Source organism: Cyprinus carpio, chromosome B17 (assembly GCF_018340385.1).
Source record: "Cyprinus carpio isolate SPL01 chromosome B17, ASM1834038v1, whole genome shotgun sequence".
Lineage (NCBI taxonomy): Eukaryota > Metazoa > Chordata > Actinopteri > Cypriniformes > Cyprinidae > Cyprinus > Cyprinus carpio.
In genome coordinates, this window is record NC_056613.1 from 13,308,185 (window position 1) to 13,334,083 (window position 25,899).

A 25,899-nucleotide genomic window follows, 5' to 3' on the forward strand; every position below is an offset into this window, starting at 1 on the left:
ATAACGTTCAGTTGTAAGCCATTTATAAGTGATTAGTTAATGATGAACTAATCATGTACAAAACATTCATAAGCAATTAATAGGTGATATGCTAACAATTTGTGTTTTTGTTAATTCATTTTCAAGTCATTTACAATTAATTAGTTAATGATTAACTAATCATTTTCAAAACATGACTATGCGTTCATAAATTATTAATAAGTGATATGTTAATATTTGTATCTGTTTTGTAGATTAATTTATAAATAATTTACAAATGATTAGATGATGATGAACTAATTATTTACAAAACATTACTATACGTTTACAAATAATTATTAAGTAATATGCTAACGATATATGCTTACAAATCTGTTGTTAGTTACAGCGTCTTAAAAAATATCATCAGGAAATAATCAAACAGATCCTTAGTAAATGGTTAATAGTTACTAGTTAAGTTACTAGTTAATATATTATTAATCACTTTTAAATCATTGCAATGTAAACACTGTATTAGTATCTCAACAAACATTTGTTAATCATGAACAAATGATGATTAAACCATTAGTAAATGATCAGTATATAATTTATGCATGTTTCATTAAAGTTGTAAGCTGGTCTGTTAAAAAGCCCAAAAATGCAATTATGACAAATCTAAATTTTTTTTTTTCTTTTTATTTATTTTTTTATTTTTTTGAAGAATAATAATAACTCATTTACTGTCAAGTAAATAAACATGTAAATGACTGAGGGATTCCAGTGGTTTGTGTTAAACCGTTTCTCTCATCAGCACAGACTTGTGTACTGTGTGGAATGTGTGGGATCTAGTAATAATGTGAACCAGTTTTACCCTCCACTCAAGTTCACAGCTATAAAATAATCCATGTGTGTCAGAGAAAACATCTGTCTACACCCTCACCAGCCAACCCTTACATTGCAGTACACACTACAAAGTATTCAAAAACTGTTGTGTAAATGCATGAATATATCATTTACAAAGCTTTCTGCATCCCCTAATCTAAAGTGTAAACTACTCAACACTTGTAAATGTGTTACATATCATTTGTAGATCTTTCTTACCTGTTACAAATGATCTGTAGGCGTATAAAAGGCATTTACAACACTTTCTGCATCCCCTAAACTAATGTGTAAAATACTTATCTAGTTGTAAATGTTTTACAAACCTGCCGGTTACAGGCTGTGTGTGTGTATACACACTGGGGTGAAAGATCTACGAATGATGATTCAAATATTTACAACTGATGAGTAGAAATTTTTTACACTAGTTTACACATTAGTTTAGGGGACGCAGAAAGTGTTGTAAATGCCTTTTATACACCTACAGATCATTTGTGAGATAATAGTACAATGTTGACATTTAAATGATTTATAAGTGTAAGTAAGTAAGTAACTTATTAACCATTTACTAAGGATCTGTTTGATTATATCATGATATGCTATTTTTTAAAGATAACTTACAACAGATTTGTAAATCGTTAGCATATTACTTAATAATCATTTTTGAATGTAAAGCCATTTACACTTTTGTAAATGATTAGTTCATCATTATCTTATCACTTGTAAATGATTTATAACTTAATCTACAAAACATAGATAAAAATACATATAATATTTAACTTATTAATAATTTATGAACACATAATTATGATTTGTAAATGATTAGTTAATCATTAACTAATCACTTATAAATGACTTGCAACTGAACGTTATTATAAAGTGTTGCCTTGCTGGGATAGTCCTCAGAACACCCAGGGGTTTAATATATTTGTTTGGTGGCTTTTTTGTGTAGGAGGTTAGTGACACAGAGATCATGGAGCTTGTCCACAGCGCTTTGGGCCGGATGACAGTGATCCGGCAGATCTTTCCCCTGTGGAGGGACACCAACATCCGCTGCATAAGGAACAACCATCGCATCTCCTCACTGCTTTGCGACCCACAGGAAGGGTACCTGCAGTCTCTAGAGGTACGTTTCTTAGCAACGTTTTTTCAGAGCGCAGTGAATTCACACTCATTCATCCGAAATAGATCTGCAGGTCAAGGTCAGTTCAGGTCATTTTAGAGCAGTTTCAGCATCAGATGGCCTCTTTTTTGTGGTTTAATCTATTTCTGATATGCCTGCAATTAGCACATTAAAACAAAACAAAACAGACTTTGGTCAGTTGCATCAGATAGTCGGTAGACCAGAAGTGCTAGCTGTGTGAGACGATGATGAGCTGCAAAAAGCAGAATGATTTACAACTAGAAATCTCAATTCTGTGGCCTTTTGCTAAAGGTTATTTTGTATTCATAGCACATTTAAGATACATGACAGCTGCTTTCTTGCAGCAAAAGAGTTCATTACACTTTGTTAGCGAGATTTACTCCCAATAGTCTGAATTTATCTATAATTGTCTTTTCATTATAGCTTTGCATTTGCGGTTTGGAAGTATCTGCAAGGCTGCATAATGACTGCAGTAACTGTCATGTTTATTTTCTTTGTTGTATTGCTTAATTTTTCTAGAATCTTATTTCAAAACAATGTTATGCACGACTGATCCAGATTAGCCGCCTGTGCCCTGATGCTTTTGCCCGTTAACAAATATTATCTTGTTAAGTCACAGACGGTACACTGTAATTGTGAAAACGTTCCCCCTCCCTTACACAACATTAAAACAATGTATCTGTGTCTGACTCTATGAAAACCTTGTTCGGGTCTTAGAATCCATTTTCCTTTTTTTACAGCAGATGGCAATTCCATGTCTTTTCTCTGGGGCTCACTGTCTCAATGATTTATGAATAAAGAGGGTTACGTACCAGCTAATGCCAAAGCAGCACCACCAAAGGACAAATGAGTTCTTTATAGAAAGGATGAGGAGATATGCGAAATGTTAGGAGCTGCAGAGATGCCTCTCGCCCCTCCATTGGTGTTAACGATACACTGAAAGCTGAAGAGAGTAAGAAATTGAATCTGTGCTGTGGCAGATTGGCTGTTTTAATTAACTCAAGAGGTTGTGGCATCGTGATTCCGAGCCCTTGGGCCACGGGTCTCTATGCGCCTTGCTGACAGTTCATGCAATGCTGAATCAAAGCTCAGTGGGTGGCGTGCTTTTATCTGTCTAATTGATGCCCTAATTTTGTTGTTTTGTTTTGTTAAATCAGATTTAAAACTTGTGTCATCGAAATTGTTGCATACTCAAAATGTTAACTACTAGATGTTTAGTACAGCAAGTGGCAGTTGTTTTGTTTTTGCAGTTGGATGGATTTTTGATCAAGGAAAGGTTTTTTTTTTTTTTTTTTTTTTTTTTTTTTTTTCATTTCACAGCCTTTCAAAGGTAGCTGTAAATTCTGACAAAATAGTTTTTGTAAGTAACATATAAAATACTAACATACACTGTTTAAAGTTTGGGGTCAATCATTTTTATTTATTTAAAAAAAACATTTTTTTGAAAGAAATTAATAATTTTCCTCAGCAGCGACACATTATATAAATAAAAGTAAAGAATTCCAAAAAAAGTTAATCACAGTTTCCACAAAAATGAGCAGCACAACTGTTTTCAGCATTTTTAATGATTAAATCATTCCTTGAGCATCAAATCCACATATTAAAATGATTTCTGACAGATCATGTGATGCTGAAGACTGAAGTAATGGCTGCTAAAAATCCAACTTTGCCATCACAGGAATAAATAAAATTTTAAAATATATTCAAATAAAGAAAATTATTTAAAATGGTAATAACATTTCATTAAAATGCTAATAACATTTTACAATATTACTATTTTACTGTATTTTTTTCTTTTTCTTTTTTTAACAAAAAGGCAGCTTTGGTGAGCATAAGAGACTCAAAAACACTAAAAAATCTTTGGAAATGGTAATGAATTTTATATCATATTAAATAATACATTTATATATTTTTATTTTATTTTATTCATTTTCATTTTCCTGCACCTCCAGAGTGTTTAGTGACATGATATTTACAGAGCAGGAGAATAAATCTGAGAAAATGAACTGATTTATAATCATGTTCTTCAATGTGCATGTGCCAGCTAAACAACTGACATTGATACTGTACTCTAAGTGTGAATGCTAACAGACAGCTTTCTTATAGACTTTTTAGTGGCCTAAATCAAAAATCAGTTTTCAGTGTATTGCACAAGCACATCCTGATCACTCGGGTATCAGCAGTTCAACACTGTGTTAGGAATCATTTTACCCAGCTTACAGTCACACAGAAGCACAGAGGGAAGTGAAGCCACCGATTCATGTTATTGTAACTGTGTGAGACTTTGCTTTACATCGGTTAAAACCGATTGCATATTTTATCTCACTTGCGGGCAGAAAATGCTTTGACTCATAAATCTGACTAATGTCTGACTAATCAGACATCTGGCAGGGCGTTCTGAAGTCACTTTACCATTTAGAGTACGTATGAGGAGCCTCGGAGGTCAAAACCATGTGATCTTATGTCACGGGCACATTAGCATTTTCTGAATTCACATACTGTAACTCTTACATGAGCAAACAGATTGTGCCTCGGCTGTAAACCCAGATGACCATGACCGCAGTGAGAGAAGGATTGTTGATAGGGTTGCCACTTTCAGCAGAGCAAATAAGTAATGCTCTTCATTTCTTAATACCACATACGTCATTTACGATTTCAGTAAAGCATTGGTGACAAGCTGACCATGTAGTAAACTGAAATGAAACACAGTCACAGCTGTACGCCTGTAGCTATATCTGTGTATACAGTTCTGCTTGACTGAATTAAGTGCTAAAAATGCTTTTGGGATGCAATTCCTTTGATTTTGGCTTACAATGTCATTCCATCTGTTGTAAAGCTAAACAATTTTTAAATTGTGTCATATTTCATAACATATACAGTATGTCAGTTTAGCTTCTGCCTATGCACATTTTAGCTCTTTAGAGAAAACAACGCATAACAGACTGTACATAAATATCTCAACATGAACATATTCAAGTTTTAACTGTTTTGTATTTGTCATGATTCGCTGTAGGAGGAACAATGGAGACGGAGAGAAACGTTCAACAATCTTTAATACTTGAATCACAGGAAAAATTCACAACAGGAACACAGGAAACACAACATCCAACAAGTAGACCCGACAAAACCATACTGAACAGACTGGGGCTGCTTATAGGGCAATCAGGGGAACGCAGATGCATGGAATCATAAAGTAATCAAACTAAACAAGATCAGGAAAAAGACCATAAATGGAAACACAGGAAGAACTAAAGAGGCAATATCCAAAAGTCTGAAAGTATTTAGATAACTTCATTATGCAGACTAAGGTTTTTTTTAAGTAATTAACATTATTGTGTGAGTACATAAAAAAATCAGGATAACACTTTAGTTTAGAGACCAATTTCATTATTAATTAGTTGCTTATTAGCATGCATGTTGACTGTTTATTAGTACTTAAAAAGCAAATATTAATGCCTTATTCTTCATGACCATATTTTAGATCCCTTTAGATCCTACTCTAAACTTAACAACTACTTTAGTAACTCTTAAAAAGAAGCAAATTATGAGTTTATTGAGGCAAACATTTTAGTTAATTGTTAGTTAATAGTGAAAATTGATCCCTAAAATAAAGTGGGACCAAAATCTGTATTAAAAAAAAAAACAAGTCATAGCTTTACCCAGATTCACAAAACAAGAGACATTTTTCTTCAACCACAACTGCTGATACAGAGGCCAAAATTATTCAAAATATGATGAAAAGGGGAATTGCAATTTGTCTTTTTGTATATCCAAGTGAAATTAATTCTTAAATCAGAAAATTGTATGATAGAACTTGATTTTGTCCACCAATAATTATTTTGATCGTCTTTTGCTTTATTACTGCATGTTTTTTGATTAAAGATTATGAAAGCATATGACTTTGTTTAAATATATATATATGATGTTGACAGATAAATTATTTATAATAAACACTCCAATATTGCATAAAAATAGCATTTGCAATTTTAATTTCATGGTGACTTTAATGAGAATAAATCCAGTGAATACCAATGAAATTCCCTACAGTTGTATTGATTGGCTTTATTTTGTACCTTTGACATAAAAAGCAAACACATCATTTCACATGATGTGTCTGAGGGGACACTTTCTATTCCAATTTCTATCTTTAACACTGACACTTGAAACTGAATATATAGATGCACTAGAAAATGCATTAAGTGCTCTTTGTTGATTGGGTGCAAGATGCTAAAATAAAGGACAAACTGCACGTCATATTTAAAATTGAATAAAATTTGTTTCCTTTAAATACAGAATTATTCTGTATTATAATGGCCGGTTGTCAACCTTAGCTGGGATGCAAACTGGATGAAGGCAGACAAATTCATTTCTGTTTGCCTTCCTTCTTGTGTTTGAAAAGGGTCAAGGGTTTGGAAAAAAAAAGTTTGGGTGCAGTCTTGGCTCCAGCATAGTGAAGTCTTCTTTCACTGCTGGTTATATATGCTCAATATATTTGTTTTTGTGAAGAATGAAAATCTTGAATCTTGAATCTTCTCTCTTGTAGACAGCTATTAAGGAGAGTGGATGAATATGTAATTGTAAAATTCATTGTAAAATTATTTTTTTATACCTCCCAGCATCCCCCACTTACATTCTTTCCTCACTCAGTCACGCCTTCATTCTCTCTCTCTCTCTCTCTCTCTCTCTCTCTCTCTCTCTCTCTCTCTCTCTCTCTCCACATTGATCTGCTCATAAGTGTGTTGTTTTGTCAGGATCACAAAACTAAAGAATGTCAGAATTTGGCCGTGTGGCCCCAGACTCTTGTCTTCTTGACGATAGCATTGCTGTCGTTCAGGGTGTCTTTTCTCTCTCCAGGTGTCTTTCAGCACCACAGCTGCTCTCTGCAGGAGCAGAACCATGCAAAAATCTCCTGCAGCGCTCTTTCTTTTACTCTTGCTCTCTGTCTCAAAGAGGGAGTCAGCAGACACATTCACACATTCAGTCTTTCACAAACTTACAGAACAATTTTAGTAAGTGGCTTGGTCATTCAGCCCTATTCAGTTACTCTTTTTTTAAATATTTTAGGCTTAGGCCGCCTACACATTTGGAGAAACTGACAGAGCATTTGACAGACAGCAATGCACAAGATTGGTTTTTTAGAGGTTGTGAAAAGAGCCATTTTAATTTGCAATCAAGTAGTTATCCGAAATGGATTTCTGAAAGTACAACAGGACCTTTCATTAGTCAGTGGATGCTTATACTTTTGGTCTCATGATGAAGTGTCACTTTCAGAAACCCATTACAGTGCCCTCCATAAATATTGGAACAGTAAAGACAAAATTGCTTTCTCTGCTGTGGAGTCAAGACATTTGCAAATATGATCAAAAGCATACCACCATACAAAACTACAGAATGTCACATTTTATTATTAGGTCTTTCGACACATACATGTTTTACCAAATAAAAAGGACAGCACTTTTAGGGTTCATCCCACCATTTGATGTGAGCATAAGTATTGGAACAGTTGAATTTGGTGGCATTTTCTTGAATATTGGTAGCCAAGATGATTTTGCACCCTTTCAAATTCATTCTGCTACTGCTTTCATACATTAAGTCATCATTAAAATGAAGAGGTCCTGTTCTAGAGACAGCCATGCATGCCCATGCCATGACACCACCTCCACCAAGCTTTACAGATGAGGTTGTATGCTTAGGATCATTTGCAGTTCCTGTTTTTCTCCACACTTTTGCTTTCCAATCACTTAGATAAAGGTTAATCTCTGTCTCATCAGTCCATCAACTCAGTTCCAAAACTCTGGCTCACCTTTGTAAAGAATCTTGCCTTTCTATTTTTGGTGCTGATCAGAGGTTTGCATATTGCTGTGTAGCTTCTGTAATTCTGTGTTAAATTCTCCTGCAGACTGTAGATGGACAGAGCATCACCCCAGCTTTCTGGAGATTGTTTTGATTTTAGAGACATGTATTTTAGGGTTAATTTTCACAGCTTTTATGATTTGTCTGTCATCAGCTACTGTTGTTTTTCTCAGCCGATCAGGTCGTTGTTGGTTGCTGATGTCACCGGTAGTTTCCAAACTCTTGATTTCTCCATGTCCTTTGTTTTTCCTGTAGTTCTAATTGACTTCCTCTTTTCTTTTAGCATCCAAATTGCTTGCTTTTCTTTCAGAGTCGGCTTCCTCGTCTTCATCCTGGTTTGTGTGTGTCATCATCGAATGCAAGACTTAGAATGCAGAAGCAATGTATATAACTGATAAGACACATTCCCTGCTTTTAATATCTGAAGAATTAATGTAACAGGACACAACTGAAAACTTAGAAAGACCTGTGAGGCAACTGTTCCAATACTTATGCTCACATCACATAGGGAGATGAAACTCTAAAAGTGCTGATCTTCTTAGCTGGTAATACATCTTTGTGTTGAATTACCCAATAATAAAATGTGACATTCTGTAGTTTATTTTAATCACATTTACAGATTTCTTGACTCCACAGCAAACAGAACAATTTTGTCTTTACTGTTCCAATACTTATGGAGGGCACTGTATAATGCACCATTCACATCAGAGTCAAAGGATTTGCATTGTTCTCGCCTGTAAACTCTAGCGTAGATGCCTTTATTAGGGATTGAATGTGTTGACATGTACAACACTGATAACTATAATTATAAAAACCTGATAAAGTCAAGAAAAACATGCTCATGATTCTTTGAAATTTTATTTATTTATTTATTTATTTATTTATTGTCAATTACTAAACAGATATCCACACAAAACATAAGCTGTAATATAAAGAAAAAATGTAAGTGCCGATTGGATTGTGCATAAACCATTTATGATCATTACAACTAATAGAATACAGGGGATGGTCACCGTAAAATTGAACTGCTGTCATAATTTTCTCACTCTTATGTTGTTCCAAACCTGTATGACTCTATCATTTGCAGAACTCAAAAGGAGAAAATGTAATGAAAAATGTATGTGATTAGATCAGGTCTGAAAATTAAATAAAAATTAAATTGTGTAGTAAATTTGTGCTTTCATTTGTACCATCCAGCACTTCACACTCCAGTCCATCAGGTGGCGGAAGTTAAATTTTATTTTTACGTTGATATGCAATTAAAACATGGGAAGAAGTGGGTTAACATTTTTGCCACCTACTGGACTGGAGTGTCAAGAAAGTCATACATGAGGGTGAGTAAATGATAAAATCACATGACTTTATATACTGTAAGGTTATTAAGTGTGCGATGTGCGATTGTTGTTTATGTCTCCAGGTGTCTAGCCTGTACTTGTACGACAGTGTGCTGATGTTGGCCAATGCCTTCTACCGGAAGTTAGAGGACAGGAAGTGGCACAGCATGGCCAGTCTGAACTGCATGAGGAAGTCAACCAAACCCTGGAATGGAGGCTGGTCCATGCTAGACACGATCCAAAAGGTCTAAAGTCACTTTACAATTCATCTCACTTATGCTTAATTCTATCAGGTTCAATTTTCTTCAATTCAGCCTACTGAAATTCAGTAGCGTTCAATAAAACTGGTCTGGTTTAAATGATGTATCTCTTTCTGAACAGAAGTTGTATTTATCATTCTTTTCAGGGGCGGATTTCTGGGCTCACTGGTTTAATGGACTTCCGAAGCAATGGAGCAAACTCTCATGTCCAGTTTGAGATCCTAGGGACCAGTTACAGTGAGACGTTTGGAAAAGATGTAAAGCGGGTGAGTGGAAATTTTGTGGAAGAATGAAGTTACTTCATCAATAACTAACAAATTATGTAAATTCAGATTATTTAAACAGCTTGATGTGCCATGTTATGCCAGGAAATCCAAACTGTATTGCAATGATTTTCCAGATCTTTCCCAACTTGGTTGTTGTCTTGTTCAAAAATGGTATACATGTGTTTTATACTAATGCATGGGACATTTAAGGCATAAAAAAGGGCGGTTATAATAACATAGAACCACCACTGGTGAGGTATTTTGTACTATTTGGTATGCCAAGTACTGTCATTTTTTAAATCAGTTACTTGGCCCCAATCCTATTTCTACCACTTAGCCCTTTCCTTTTCCCCTACGCCTCCATTTCACCACATTCACATGAAGGGGTAGGGGTGTCTCGATACTCTTTTGGTTGGAGGGGTAGTGGGAAGGGCCAGATAGCCCTTCAAACGAAGATTTTTTGGGACCACACTTCAAACGAAGGGGAATTATCTTAGCGTAAACTGGCTACAGCGGTAACATGGCTGCCCGAACAAACAAAAATACACAAAAATGTAATCATTGTTGGCATTAATAAAGATTTTAATGAAAAGTAATAATTTCTTTTATGTTACATTCAATCGTGAGTTCATATTTACGGTCATGTTAATCAAAGAAATGTTTGCAAAAAATCACTAAAGTTTGCTCAACATTAGCAAACTATCATATCATATCACTATCATTTCATGATATAACTATCATATCATTACAGCCTGCACGATAGTGCTACAACATATTTTCATGTCTGATCAGAGTGATAACCACCATAGGCACTGAGGGGAGCTAGTTCCCCCAATAATTAGAAATTGTTAAATTTGTTTGATTTTATCCTCTCATTGCTGGAAAATATAATGTAGTGATTTAATATTTAAACTGTTATTAATGAAAGTTTTGGCCCAGTGTTGACAAGTTTCTTTGCTCCTGGATGTGTGAGCTGTGCGATCTCCAATGTGTGTGTGTGTGTGCGTGAGAGTGTGAATGTCAATAAGCAGTTTCATTAATATAGAACGGTAAGGCTCTAATGCACACCAGCACACCAGTATAAGTGTGTTTATTGTAGGATCTAGATAAATATGATAACATGAGACAGTTTAGTAGTGGTGTCCCAATACTTAGGGGAATATTTTCACCCCTACCCCTTGACACTTTGTTTCAAGGGATAAGGGGAAGGGGTAGGGAGAGGGGTAAGGGTAGGGGAAGGGGTATAAAATAGAATTGGGATCGGGCCTTGGTCTTTGGATTAGTTTTTTTCATAATATACACCGCTATTTGTTATTATTTGTGAATGGTTTACATTCACACATTCACATTTTGTAGTCTTGTCATCAATAGGGACTTAGGTAACCCACCAAAATCCTGACCTATGCATTGTGATAATCAACAACAAAAAAAACAAAAACAAAAAAGAAGACTAACTCTGGGAAAGAGCAGAGCCCATTTTTGTAGTCTGGGAGCATCAGCTTCTCCAAAAACCAGACAGAAATCATGATGCACAACTAAAAATATTTGAAAGGAGAAGATATGTGAACTGAAAGCAAGATGAGCGAGACAGACAGATGGACAAAGAGTACGAGCAACTGAATGACAGATCCTGCTGTGTTTTGGAATTGGAGACACTGATATGGAACATGGCCAGGATACTTTAACACAAACACATACAAATAGCTCAGCACAAATACAAATTACCACACACAAACATCAACACACATTCAGACATACCCGTCAGAGCTAATGAATTACCGCTTCTGTCTCTCTGTGTTCTCTTTCATCTCTCCATCTGATGCACGAGCACTCATACGGAAGTGCTTTGCAGCATGGCTGTGGTCATTAGTAGGGCTGCTGGGTCTATCACATGCCAAACAGTCTCAATCTTCTAGCCTGAACATTAGTGAGTGTGCGAGCTGAACATGGACATTCCCTCTGGCAAGAAACACAGAGAGCTAATGACTTCTTATTCACACACACAATAGCACCCCTACTGTCCAACATTACACTAACAGCTAATAAACACACACACATTCTGCTGTCCGTCAGCATGAATATGCATTTCTCCACTCTGATCTCTTCTTAAAACAATGTCTTCCTCAAGGCTCTCTAAAGCCCGCATAGAGGTTCTCTGCATGTCACATAGACTCTCTTCCCGTAGGTTCATCTTTCCACGCTTTCCTCTCCATTCCTCTCTTTCTTTCTTTTTTTCTTTCAGAATATGCAGTTTAATTGTGTAAGATGTTACATGCTGCATTTAATAAAATTATGTATGTATTTATTTATTTATTTATTCATTTATTCGTTCATTTATTCATTCATTCGTTCATTCATTTTTATATATTTTATGGGAGCAATATAATATCCAATGTTCAAATATATAATATTTTTAATAAAACTTGTGATTAAAGTAGTGAGAAAAAACTATTTGTGTTTAATTCATATAATTATTTTTGGAAGTAGCTCCTTTTTATTTCCAGTATTTTTATATTGTAAATATATTTTTACATTATTTATATTAACATGGAGTATGCTTAGTATGGGTATGACAGTATAAAATGCAACAGTAACATTGTATATTTACTAATGTACAAAGAAATTTTGAATAAATATGGGCTCAGTGGCTCATATGGACATACACACACACATATATTCGCACAAATGAGCAATCAAATATATTCGCACAAATGAGCAATCAAATGAGCTGTTCAGATGCACCTTGAAGTTGGCCTGACAACCCAACGATTGGTACAGAGCAGGAAAATGTGTCTAGTATACTGGATGTTTGGAATGAGAAGGTTATTTTTCAGCCAGACGTCGAGAGGAATCTACCTCCATAATGAAGACGGAGATGTTATTTTCTCTCTCTCTCTCATTCTCACCAATTCCATCTGTCTCATCTCACTCGCTCACTTTCTTTTAATCTTCTCTTTTCATTAAATTGTCTGTTCTCATGCGGTGTAATCCAGACTGCGAAACTGAGCATCTTTACCAGATGGATCCGCTCCCAGTCCTGCTTAGAGTGGTTCAGCCCAACACCTTCATGTGGGGAGCAGGTGCGGAACCTCTAAGAGGTTGATGAACTTGACCAGCCTCTCGGTTGATTATTGAATAATAGTAATATTATAGTGATGTAATATTGGCGGCAGTGTGAGATGGATTATTCAGTCCTGATGCATGATTCAGTTTGACAGGACATTTTTAGCACGCTAGGTTAATTCGACAGTTTAATCATCTCAATAAACAAGAAAGTGAAAGCAGGGAGAGAGGGACTGCAAGTCGGACTAAGCAGATGTTGTCATCTTGTCCTGCTTATACTTGTAAAAAAAAATATATAGGGCCAAAGCTACACAGATGATCTCAGCAACATCAGACTAAAAGTGGGTGCTTCAACGAACACAGCTATTGTGTTTGAGTCTGTCCAAGCCAATGTGGGTGACCTCTGCACAATTGCCTGAGTAGTTCCCATGGCAATGGGTTGACAGTGGGTTGCAGGTGAATCTGGCGAGAAAAAAAAGAGCCTTAATGAGCCTATGTCCACCGGTGTGAGCATCTAGTAAAAAGAAGCATACAGCTGAGCTCATGTATCTCAAAGGACACAAGTCTTAAGGCTGATTTATACTTCTGCGTCAAAACTACACCATAGCTACACCATAGTGCGTAGTACGTGCAGGCTGTGGTGTAGCCTGACGTGCACCTCTCCAAAAATGTCACAGCACGTCAAATCTACGCTGACTGCAAGTGCTGTGATTGGTCTGCTAGTACCCCTCGCTCCACATGTATTTGAGTTTTGTGTGTGTGTTTTTCAATTTAATATATTTTAAAGTTAGAAAATAAAACAAAGCAAAGAACAAGTGTCTTATTTATTATAAAATGTAGCATTACATCACTTTGTTGTCCTCAACAAAAAGTTGTTCTGCCATGGTACAAGTCCTTGTGGAGATTGAAAGAATGCCATCTTCTGCTGTTCCGTTGTTGTCGCCTTAGTAGTTTTAAATAAATGATCTGTTCTTTGATATATATTTGCCACCATCACGGCTGAGGCTTCTCTGACAAGCTGCTTCTTCTTCAGCTTTTGCCGTGGTCTGCGGGTTACACAAGCAACATGCCCGTGGACACTGCTGACTAGCGGTTTGCATTTGTACTCCACATTAACGCGGACAATGACGCAGAAGTATAACTGAAAACCAACACACATCCTATGGCATAGAGGCTATGGCGTATGTCCGATGTAGAAGTATAACTCTTTTTTGAGAAAAAAAGAAAAAAAACTAAAATGCTCTTTATTTTTCTAACACATATACATATACACAGTATATTCATTATGTTTCTCTCTGGTAAAACTCTCTGCTGTTCATCATTTGCTTACTGAAGTATGGCATCACAATGTCATATTCATAACACTTTAGACATTCAAGCTTTAGACAGAAATACCCTTCAGTCTAATGAATGATCTTGATAAACCTTTACCAAAATGAGGTTATGCACGCACACACACACACACACACACACACACACGTACATACAGTATATATATTCTGAACTTTTTTGTATTAAAAGAATAACAATTTTACAAACGTATAAATCCTATAAACTAATTACAATTGTAGATAAAATTTTATTATAATTAGTTTTTCTCTTCAACAGAAAAATAGGCCTGCTTTGTTACATAAATAACATAAACTGCCAATGCAGTCTGTTAAAAATAGATCTTAGAGAGTAAATAATCTAGAATTGTAATAATTTAAACATTTCAAACAATAATATATCCGTCATAATCTGTTTAAAATGGCTCAGTGAGTTGCATAAAAAGCATCACAGTTGTGACAGATATTTTTTCTGTATATTTTGATAGTATGATGATGCAGAAATGAGGTGAATTTATCACTCATGAGAGTGAGAGTCTCATTTGATTTGATGAATGGTAATGAGTTTCTCTTACAGACTCAATAAGGATGCTAAAATACATTCTCTCTCTCTCTCTCTCTCTCTCTCTCTCTCACCAATCACAGAAACAGCAGCTTACAGAATCATAAAAGTCAACAGCCCAACAATATGGGAAGAAATTGAAGCTTCATCTCTGCACCTTAAAAGCCTCTCTCTTTCCCCGATGCTCTGCACGACTCTGTCTCTCATACTGTTTCCTCCTGTACGCTAACATTTGTGTGTAATCCTCTCTCCCTGGCTCTTTGTTCCTCTGCCTCTTTTCCCCATGTGCTCTCAAGTAGAGACGTCGGCTCTCCAAGTCACAAACAATAAAAGCTGTAAATTTCTGGCTCACAGACCTTTAGTCTTGACAAAATGTTCATGTGTCTTCACAGGCGGGATTCTGGTTGGCTTGTAGCACTAATATCACATACAAGAGATGAGAGAACAAGAGGCTAGAAAAATGGCACAAACCAGCTCAGAGTCTGGCAGTACAAAGTGGCCGACACAACACTCAGCAATGACAAAAGACAGTCAGAGATGATTTATGCTGAAAAAAGGACTACTGAAGCCCTGATTTCAGCTTGACGTCTGTAAACAAAAATCTGCATTTATATTGGAGTATCGATACTGTTGTGAGGGGTTTTGTAACTGTTAATGGGCTTCCTGTTAAAGTAAATATTGGTTACTGAGACAATACGCACATGTTATGAATGTGTATTGCTGTGGTCAAATGAATAGTTTATCAAACAGTTCTTTTGTTTTCTCACTTTCATGTCATTCCAATATAACCCAGAATTCTTAAAAAAAAATGAAGACAAAGTTCATTTTAGGGTGAGCTGTCCCTTTAAGAGACACATGATACTGAAGCTTTGTAAATGTGATTCTACACACACTTCCTTACACACTCTTGCAGATGATGGAGATCTCTTTTGTGCTGTAGGATAGATCTGGCTTTCAAGTGTTCGCTGACAGAACATCTCCAGTGGACAAGCCACATTGCTCTTATCTCTGTCAACACCCACCCACATGATTAACTATTTATCAGCACAGGCAAAAGCTAAAAGAGAAAATTTTGGAGGAAGCATACGGGAAATAAAGAATCCCTGTCAGCCTCACCTGGGAAACCAGGGCAGAGAGAAGATAGAGGAATTATTTCAGCTTACTGAAATGTTTATGGCAGAACAGTGGTCAACTTACAGCTCTCTAAAGGCAGCTGAACAATTTCTGTTTCAACTTCAGTCCAAAGTAAAACTATAACACAGTTGATTAAGTCACTCTATTCACAAATAAATCTCAACACAGTGTGGCAAAATATCTTCGATTAAAAAAAATACAGAAATCCGTGAGAATCCCATGCCGTGGAGCCAAATTGGCAGAGATGAGGCCAGTGAGACCAGCTGTATGATTGCGAGTATGATATTGCTTTTACACAACAGTTCAATAAACAAGAAGTTAATATTAATGTACTTACATTTTAGACACAATATCTGCAGTGACTGTCTGTTTTTGCTCACTCAATGAAAAAAGATCCAAACGGAGTGGAATCACTGTTGTGCATCTCCTAACAATGCACGGCAGCTGTGTTTTATTCCTGAATGGATCAGTGTTTGAACGAATCACTTATGTGAATGGTTCAATAAATCATTCATAGAGACATTGGCTGCATCAAAAATTGCATATTCTTTTAGTAGGTACATCTTTTGAATTTGTAGTTTATGACCATTAAGCATGCATGTTTGCAGTATGAATATAACCAGGACATACTACTGTATATCTGTCATGTTGTCATTGTCAGGTGACCTACCAGCATCAGCTGCAATGCTTTACTGCCATTCACAAAACCTTTTTCCATGGCCTGATTGCATAGTAGAGTCCTTCAGATGTGCACTTCAGTTTGCATTTTCAGATGCAACCATTCACTTGTTTCATTGTCAATAACTTATTTTCTACCTGAATGATTCAATGACTCTTTAAAAAAGACATTCATTTGTTTCATTCATAAATGAATGAACGTTTTTTTAAAGTGCCCCTATAATGGATAATGAAAGGTTTATATTTTAGTTTTGGTAGTCCCCAACAACAGGTTGACATGCATGCTACTGTAGGTCAAAAAACACTTTCATTTTCTTAAAATATGCATTTATTTTTATCTGTTGCTTAACAACTCCCAAACAATTCGCTCAGTGATTAATTTTTCCAAACCCCTCCTTTGCGTGATGCTAATTTGCAGTGATTGGTCCGATTGGTCTCATTTTCATTTCATCTTGCCTGTAATGCCTGATAAATCGGCATTTGAGAGCACAGTGCTGCTTTGTGTACAGCTGTTACCGGGGAAACAGCTATTTTACTGCTCCAAAACCTAATGGCAAAGAATGAATTTGCATTTTCATTCAGACCAATGCAAAAAGACCAACAAGTGGGCAGGCAATATGCTAATGTTTCATGTTGACATCAACATGAAACAGCTTGGGATTCATTTTAAAAACGACTCATTTCAATGATTCAGAGTTGACTCTTTCTTTTGAGAGACAATAACTTTATACTTGGTGCACTTTCAGATTTAAAACTTTGCAGGATATTTTCATTCTTTTAGAGCTGTGGTACACTGCATGAAAGGCAATTTTCAAAAATCCATAATAGGGGCACTTTAACAAATCTTTTGAGTGAATGATTCAACACTTGACACGACTATTGGGCATAACTTGCTGTAAAAGACACTGAGAACTCCACACTACTACATAACTAAAGAAAGAGAAATCCCTAAAAAGAAGTAAATCCCTCTTATCTTATCTATTTGTTTCTGCTTCTTTCTTCTCTAATATTCTCTATTCATTGTGTTTTGATAATATAAAATCTAATCTTGCTTGTAAAAGCTGAATCTGCTATTATGGGCGAGGTAGGGGTTATTATTGTGACAGGGACTGTGTATTGGACACAGCAGTGAAGATATATGATTTGTGTCACTAGGGCAGATTCTAAAACCTCTGTCATTCTGTCACTCACAGAAGACTGTGGGCTCAAACACTGGCCAGACAAGAGCTTTACATGATTTCAGGGTCAGAGTTACTTCTTTCCAAGATGTTAGTGCAGTGGCCTGCTGAATCCGTCACAGCGGAGGAATGGATCTGGTAGGATATTGGGATTATGATGAATGGGCCTGGATTTAAAGATAGATGCATCCCAGCTTTCATTTTGAAGTGTGGCACTGTGTTTTACCGAAACACTGTTATCGTCATTGCTTGTGGAGGGAGAATATGAGCAATGTCATTTCTCCACTGGCTCAGCAACTGGCTTATATGTTGCTAATGTGGTGGACGGGACAGTAGGAAGGAGACAGGAAACACTGAGAGAGGAGAGAGGGGAACAAAACCTGGAACCGGTACTCCAAAGTGGGGTTGCCTGAGGCGCAGCTGTGCCACATGTCAAAGTGCTACCCACAAGGCTATGGTTCTGACATCATCATTGTAATATTTGCATAAAAAAGATCAGACTGAAAACATACAATATCCACAATGTGCATTAAATATACTCAAATCATTTGCGCCATACAAAAAGTTACAACTTAATCTTACCTAAAACTTCACTACTATTCTTTTAATCATTTGGAATGATTACACAGAGGTTTCAAATTAAGATTTTTTGTTGTTGTAGTGGCATCAGTTCAGCTTCAAGGCCTTCAGAAATTAAGAAACTTTTGATAGAGTTGTTCTTTTGTATTGTTTTCTGTTTTATTGTGTTTTCTGTGCTGATATTGACTGTAATCAGCAGCCTGTGAAAGCATATCGACAAAGGGCAGGTGTGTGAGTGTGTGCGTGCACACTTGGGTGTGTGTTTCATTTTAGTTTTTAAAGAGAAGGGGAAAATGTGACAGCTGTTGCCTAGGCGACCACCTCACACACTTACATGAACATTTTCACCTGTGCGTGTAACAAAAGCACAAACAGCTGAACCTCTGGGATGAATCCTGAAGGGCTACTGATTTCTGTTCAATGATGAAGGGTCTGTCATAGATGAAAACAGGTCATGTAAGGTCATCCCTGAATTTCAGCAACTGTCCTGTTCCTCCTCCTTAAATATTTTCTCCAATCTCCCTTTTCTTTGCAATCATTTTTTGATCAAAGCTCAATCACAATCTCTTCCTCCGTCTCCCAGCTGGCGACATGGGACTCTGATCGTGGGCTGAACGGCAGTCTGAGGGAGAACAGGGCTGAGCATGGCATGCAAGGAATTACTCTGAAAGTGGTGACCTTGCTGGTGAGTATTTCAATAAATCTGATTCAGCTCCCCGTTGGTACAATCAGTGTCTTACTGTAGAATAAAAAGCATGACATGATTTTCATACAGTAAGTAGGACATGTTCATGGAATAACATTGCTATCAAGCAATCATTTCTCTTCCCCCTACAACATAATTCTTGATGGAAAATGTTGTTTAAGCCACTAACCCCATTCCTAATCCTAACTGTGACCTTAATGCTGATATCCATTCTGACTCATCAAGGAAAGTTATTCCAGGAATATTTAGATGTATGGATGCTGATGGTTCTAAAAATGTCCTACAAGTAATGTTTGGGCAGTGAGAATTTTATTCCAGAAATAACTGAATTTTACTTTATATTGCATCTCCTGTTCCTACAGTACATCTAACAGCATACTGATTGTGGCTAGGGCTTGGTACCAATGTTGATTTTCCAGTTAATTCTAATCTTTATTTGAATGATTAGAATAATATATGAAAATATGTAATATGCGAGTCGAGTTGAGAGCTTGCTGCTGCAATATATCATCAATCACTAGTTGTCATAAACAGTATATGTTTCCACATGGTTGTGCTGTGTTGTTTTTTTGTCTTGTCTCTCATCAGATATCAGTATTTTAGTCATGCAGACTCTTGAGGGTTGTTGCCAGAGATTCCTCTGGGGTTTGATCTTTATGTATTCTCCAGTCTATCTTTGTTGTGGTCTCTCTAAATACAATTACAGTGCACTAGCTTGAGACTTAGATATTTCACCTGTCTGTATTTGAGAGTGCAGGGCCTGCTTCACAAACAGTCAATCTTGTTTGGTGGCGATATGCCTTACTGCAAATTGCCCAGGTGAATTTAAAAAGGTAATTTCTGTCTGATGAGGCATTGCACGCTTCCCTGGCCATGGTGTAACAGGTCAGCTGAAACACTTCATTTAGATTAACCTGAAACCAAAGGGTCCCAGCTTTCACTGGTAAAAGTGTCACGTCAGCCAATGCTTTGAATAAGACAGAAAACCAATCTGACGACAAGTCACGACCTGAACAGACGGATTCACCACAGAAATAAAGGTTGCAATCAATATTATTATCTTTTATTTGCAGAAATATGTCCAAACTTATAAGTCAGGCTCTGCTTTCACCTTTCAAATGAGTAAATGATAAGATTCAATCTAATAATAGCTATGTCAGATTTAAGCCTGTCTGTTACTGTCAAGATGCTGTGGGAGATACATGTGAATTGTGGGAAATGTAAGATTCTAATATCATTGTTTGAAGACATCTGAAAATGAATCCTAAAAGTTTGGGGTTTAAGTAAAACTAACACTAAAGACATACATTATGTTATACATAATATGTGTATTTCTTTGCACCAGCTGTTTTCAACACTGATAATAACAATGTTTCTTGAGCACTAAATCAGCATATTAGAATGATTTCTAAAGGATAATGTGACACTGAAGACTGGAGTAATGGCTGCTGAAAATTAATCTTGGCAATCACAGAATTATATTACATTTTAAATTCTATTAAAATAGAAAAAACTTATTTTAAAAGATAATAATATTTCAATTTTAGATTTTAACTCTATTTTTGATATTATATTTTTTACTTTCTTTTTGATTGAAAATCTTACTGACCCCAAACTTTTAAATGTGTAGGCAGAACAAGCATATTCATCCTTTCATCACTGCTTAATTTAGTTCCAAAAGAGGATACCAAAGTATAATTAAATAAATAAACAAGTGAATCAAATGAACACCTATATTTCTCTTTTGTCTTCAGGAGGAGCCGTTTGTGATGGTGGCAGAAAACATTCTAGGTCAGCCCAAAAGATATAAGGGATTTTCCATAGATGTTCTAGATGCCCTGGCCAAAATTCTGGGTTTTAAGTATGAAATGTATCAAGTGGCTGATGGGAAATACGGATCTCCTCAGGCCAATGGGTCTTGGAATGGAATGATTGGAGAACTAATTGGGAAGGTGAGATTCACATTCATAAAGACTTTTCCATAGTGTTTCTTATGTGAAACTACATATTGATATTAGTCAATTAATTGTTAACCACTTTAGGCACATATGGTTATGAAGGCATTGCACTTATTCAAATTTACTCTCTTGTAACTTGTACAGGCAGATTTCAATTGTGTTATTGTTATCTCAGACTGCATGTTGATTTATTACTGTTTAGAGGGCAGATGTGGCTATTTCAGCCATCACCATCACTCCTGAGCGAGAGAATGTGGTGGACTTCAGTAAACGCTATCTGGATTATTCTGTGGGAATCCTGATGACTAAAACAGAAGAGAGACTCAACATCTTCTCCTTGCTGGCACCGTTTGACCTGGCAGTGTGGGCCTGCATTGCTGCTGCCATTCCTGTGGTGGGTGTCATGGTCTTTCTGCTCCGACGCGTCCAGTCTGTCCGCACCCAGAATCCTCCTGGGCCCCACCAGCCTGCTCCTGTCACGACGTCCTTCCAAAGTGCCATCTGGATCGTCTACGGAGCCTTTGTACAGCAAGGTGAGCTGGGTCACGTCACATGAACATGAGGGATGAGGTATTGCTGAATAATCACCTCACTTTGATGGTGCAATCAGTTGCTGACATTGTCGTCTGCAGCGGCACAGCTAATGCAGCGTTTTAAGACTTTTATTTTAAGAAAATATCTTTTCAGCAAAATATCTAATTCTTCAAATATTTTACAGCACTAGAGACAATCCCTAGAGTCTTATATTTTGACTGTTTGACAAAATATATTATTCCATAGGAATTCTGTAACTCATAGCTGCAAAGGTGCCTATGAAGAGAGAGCGAATGTGTTTTGTTGAAGTTTTAGATAAATGGCTGCACTTTTCCATTCTGCATACTCTGGGTATCTTGTCAATACCAGGCTGACTCATAGTGTCTCTGTGCGCTTTCAGATGTAGCAAGTTAGACCAAGATGCAAGCAATTTACAGCAGCTGCTGAATTCTAAATATTCTACAGCTGTTTGCCAATTTGTAATTATAAGCCTTGGACCCATAAATTGATAATGAAACACACCGCAAGTAATTATGAAAATAGGTTTTGCATTCGGGTTTCCTTTTTAAATAAACATTTACTTCACTTACGAAGGATAACCATATGATAGCAGGTGTGCTATACTGTTCAAATTGTGTCAGGGCTCCTAGCAGCAACCCTTATTAAAAAGTAACACATCATGAGCAAACAGCTCTGCTTAACAAGTGTTAAGAGCCTTAAAGGGATAGTTCACCCCAAAAAAAAAATTGTATGAACATTTTTGTATGAACTTTCCCTTTATGGTCAAGCACATTTTTGCTTGTTGTCCATCATCAGTCCTCTCAAGTGGCCAGTTTGACTAGAGATACAGTACTGTGCAATTACTGTGAAATTTTATTCAGAGAGGATGCATTCAATAAATCAAAAGTGACAGTGAGTAAAGACATTTGTAATGTTACAAAATATTTATATTTCAAATAAATGCTGTCCTTCTGAAATTTCTCTTCATCAGATGATACTAAAAAAAAAAAATATTTAGCAAAATATTATGCAGCACAAATATTATCAGCATTTATAATATTTTTTTCTTGAGCCGCAAATCAGCATATTAGAATGATTTCTGAAAGATCATGTAACACTAAAGAGTGGAGTGAAGCCTGATAAAAATTCAGATTTAAAAAAAAAATAATAATAATAATAATAAATCTTTCCTACCCCAAAGTTTTTTTGAATGGTACTGTAGTAGCTATTTCATTTCCAGTCATATAGAATTTGCCATATTTTACTTTGCCCTAGAATACATGCTACTATGTTGTAAATGCAACTAATCATTAATGAAATGATTTTTAAATATTTTGTGAAACCCCCTTACTAAACTTACACATTTGTGTGGAGGTGCATGTTTCGAACAAAAAATATTCAGAGATTCAAATTCTATGTCTGGGCATATAAAAAAGGACCAGCATTTTTTTTTTTTTTTCTTGGGAGGTTCAATTTGAAACTAGTGGACTCTCAACCCTATAATGAGCATAGTTGCCCACTTAACCTTTGACCTTTCCAATTACAGACTCTGTGGATATCCATTCAAGCCTAAAGGGTAATTTCAGATCTCAGATAATTTGGCTCAGAGTCCCAAAAGAAAACTTATAGCCCCTAACGAGCTCCATTGAGCATGATAGCAGCAGATCTTTTCCCTTCTCTTTTATTCTCACCATCTCTGTGTCAGTGATGACATTTCCAAGGCTGTGTGTGCTGGAGAGGAATATTGTGTTGACATTTCAGCACAGGCTTATAAGGTGTTGAGCTTTTCTGAGAAAAACGGGTGATGGGAGAATGAATCTTATTACATAGCTGCAGTGCTGTGTCACTGCCAAAAAGCGGTGGGAAGAAAAATAATGGAAGGCTGAAATGAGATAAAATCACAGATGGGTTCAGTGATATAGACAAGGGGTCAAGGTTTAGCTGGTTAGCATGAACCAGTTAGACCCTGCTGTCGAACAACACTGCATTTTTCTCCATTCTTTGGGGTTTTTGTGTATCCTTGTATCTTTGAATTGGTGTGAACCATGACAAACAATCCGTAGAATGTTTTCTCTTCTTCCTTGTTTTGCAGGTGGTGAATCCTTCATGAGTTCAATGGCTCTCAGGATTGCAATGGGAAGCTGGTGGCTATTTACCCTCATTGTCTGCTCGTCCTACACAGCCAACCTGGCAGCCTACCTCACCGTATCCCGCATGGACAACGCTGTTCGGTAAGATAACTTGTCCAGCTCTGTGTCTCAGTGCCAGAACTCCACACATCTGCAGATGCTTGTCCATATGCAGGCTTGTAAACCCTGACTCATCATGCTGTTGACCACATGGCGTGTCATAGAGCCTTATTAGAGCTGTTACAGTACATCTCTAAACGTAGCTCCAGGTTAGGATATCACGTCACTGGATTGCATTCATTAGCATCAGATTACGGTCTGCACGACTGCTCATTTTTACTAGTTGACTAGTCATTCAGAAAAGCAGTCGATTAGTCTGTCAGTCAGTGTTTACCTTATGTAAATGGCTTACAATGCACCATGCCGCTTCAGAAAAGTTCAGCACTGGGTTAACGGACATGCAGGGTGAGAAAGTGTCTGCTAATTGATGTGGGATAGAGAACACGAAAATGTGTGTATCTTCTTTATTACATGGCTGCAGTCCTGTGTCACTGCCAAAAAGCAGCAGTAAGGAACATAAAGGAGGAAAAATGAGATAAAATCACAGAGTGGTTCCATGATATAGAAAAGGGGTCCAGGTTTAGCTGGTTAGCATGAGGCATTTAGCCAAATTCTGTACTGAAAAGCATGTTATAATTTGCTTAAAATATCAAGCACTTTTTATATTCTCCTACTGGATGGATTCAGAGTCAGAAGCGGGGGAAAAAAATCTGAGTCTGTGCCCATCATACACTGCACTATTTTCTGTAAAATATCAGTTAAAATCTGCAATCTGGCTCTGAATTTAGGCAATTAACATCAACTTGTTCAGACTGTAAATCAGGGCAAAAAAAAGGCCAAAACAAAAATTCATAAAGCTAAAAATATAAATATAAATTTATTATTAATAATAATGATATGGTTGGTTAGTATGTGAATATGCTTAATGGACTTAGATCATCTCAAGTGTCCACAATAGCATTGATTTTTGCTTAAAATGCACTTTTTGAACACAAAGCTCTCAAGTTTCATTTTATCTCTGACATTGCATAATAACATTTCTGTTGTCACTATACTGTATAAAATCAACTATTTATTCATTTGAAGGGAAAACAAATAACTGATACTGACCCAAAATGACAGAACTAGTAACTCTGAAATTTCAAGGCATAGAGGAAGTAAGTCTAAAATTGAAAGTAGTAACATTGTGAGTCAGCTAAATGCTTCATATTTCTTCAAATTAAATCTGAAATCACAGCATGCAAGCTCTCTCTTAGAGACCATGTTGGTCCTTCACTTCCCAGCAGGGAGCTCACAGTTCCTGACATTCTCCATAAATTCCACAAAAGGTCCCTTAATATTAAAATCCTTTTTTTTCCCTTTGTGTAGACACCAGAACCTTTTCTAGGTGTTTTGTCAATGCAGGCTGCTCCCACTTCAGAGAAATGTCATGCACTTGTTGTTATAAACACACAGGTCTTTTTTATATTTATATATACAACTGTTAGATAGCACAAACAACAAGCCACAAAAGAGCTGCAGTGATTCTTTTCCTTCTCCCTCACTATAGAAGAATAATTGTATTGTCACAGCAGAAATAAATGCTCTTTCTGCTTTAAAACCTCCCTCTTATTTGACTATGAGAGTTGTTTTATTTGAACTGGTAATGCCCTAACTGATGTGCAAATAGCTTCCTCCTGCCTCTGTAAATGTTATCTGCCTGCTCATTGAATTCGGCCCTCTCAGCTCAGCTTAAAACCCAAGACTGGAGAAGCTTATTGCATTCTGTCTCTCTGACTTCTGACTATATACTCCTGGCGGACCTGTTAGTTCACCAGCAAAATGCCTCACACCGTTTGCCCAAAGGTTCAGCTTTAGAACATTAATGGAGAGTTTGGTGCCGTCACATTTCTTATTCAGCTCTTGTGAGTATGTGTGTGTGTTGGGGCTCTGGGGGATTATTTCTTTAATCTATCAGTGGCAGCATCCACAGCTGCTATGGTTGTGCTAATCACCTTGTTTGTAACTGTTATTAAAATCAGGCAGCTCTGCTGGTGCATGATACGGTATCGTTAGCACGCTGGGAGCCCACTGGGAGTCTTTCATATCTCTCACCAGCCTTAGATGTAAAATGGGATTCAGGCTTGACAAACGTTGTGTTCAGTCCTGAGGTTCCCAAATGCTCAGCTTCACTCTGCCAGTGTGCTGTGATTGGCTGATGGAAGTGATGGAAGCATCCAAAGTGCTGTTGAAATTTGTATGCTATAAAAATCATTGGATGTGTAATTCTGTTTATAAAATATAGGTCTACTATTTT

At 36.6% G+C, this 25,899-nt stretch overlaps 1 protein-coding gene across 3 annotated transcripts in view; it reads left to right on the forward strand.

The window, feature by feature from the left end:
* grid1a (glutamate receptor, ionotropic, delta 1a) overlaps positions 1–25,899 on the forward strand; it is a 245,467-nt gene that overhangs the window by 205,563 nt on the left and 14,005 nt on the right. For all 3 annotated transcript variants that reach the window (XM_042742360.1, XM_042742359.1, XM_042742358.1), the window contains exons 6-12: positions 1,790–1,963; positions 9,252–9,413; positions 9,575–9,694; positions 18,800–18,901; positions 20,677–20,874; positions 21,083–21,413; positions 23,507–23,645. In XM_042742360.1, the coding sequence (XP_042598294.1) occupies positions 1,790–1,963; positions 9,252–9,413; positions 9,575–9,694; positions 18,800–18,901; positions 20,677–20,874; positions 21,083–21,413; positions 23,507–23,645 (1,226 nt within the window). The remainder of the gene's footprint in view (positions 1–1,789; positions 1,964–9,251; positions 9,414–9,574; positions 9,695–18,799; positions 18,902–20,676; positions 20,875–21,082; positions 21,414–23,506; positions 23,646–25,899) is intronic.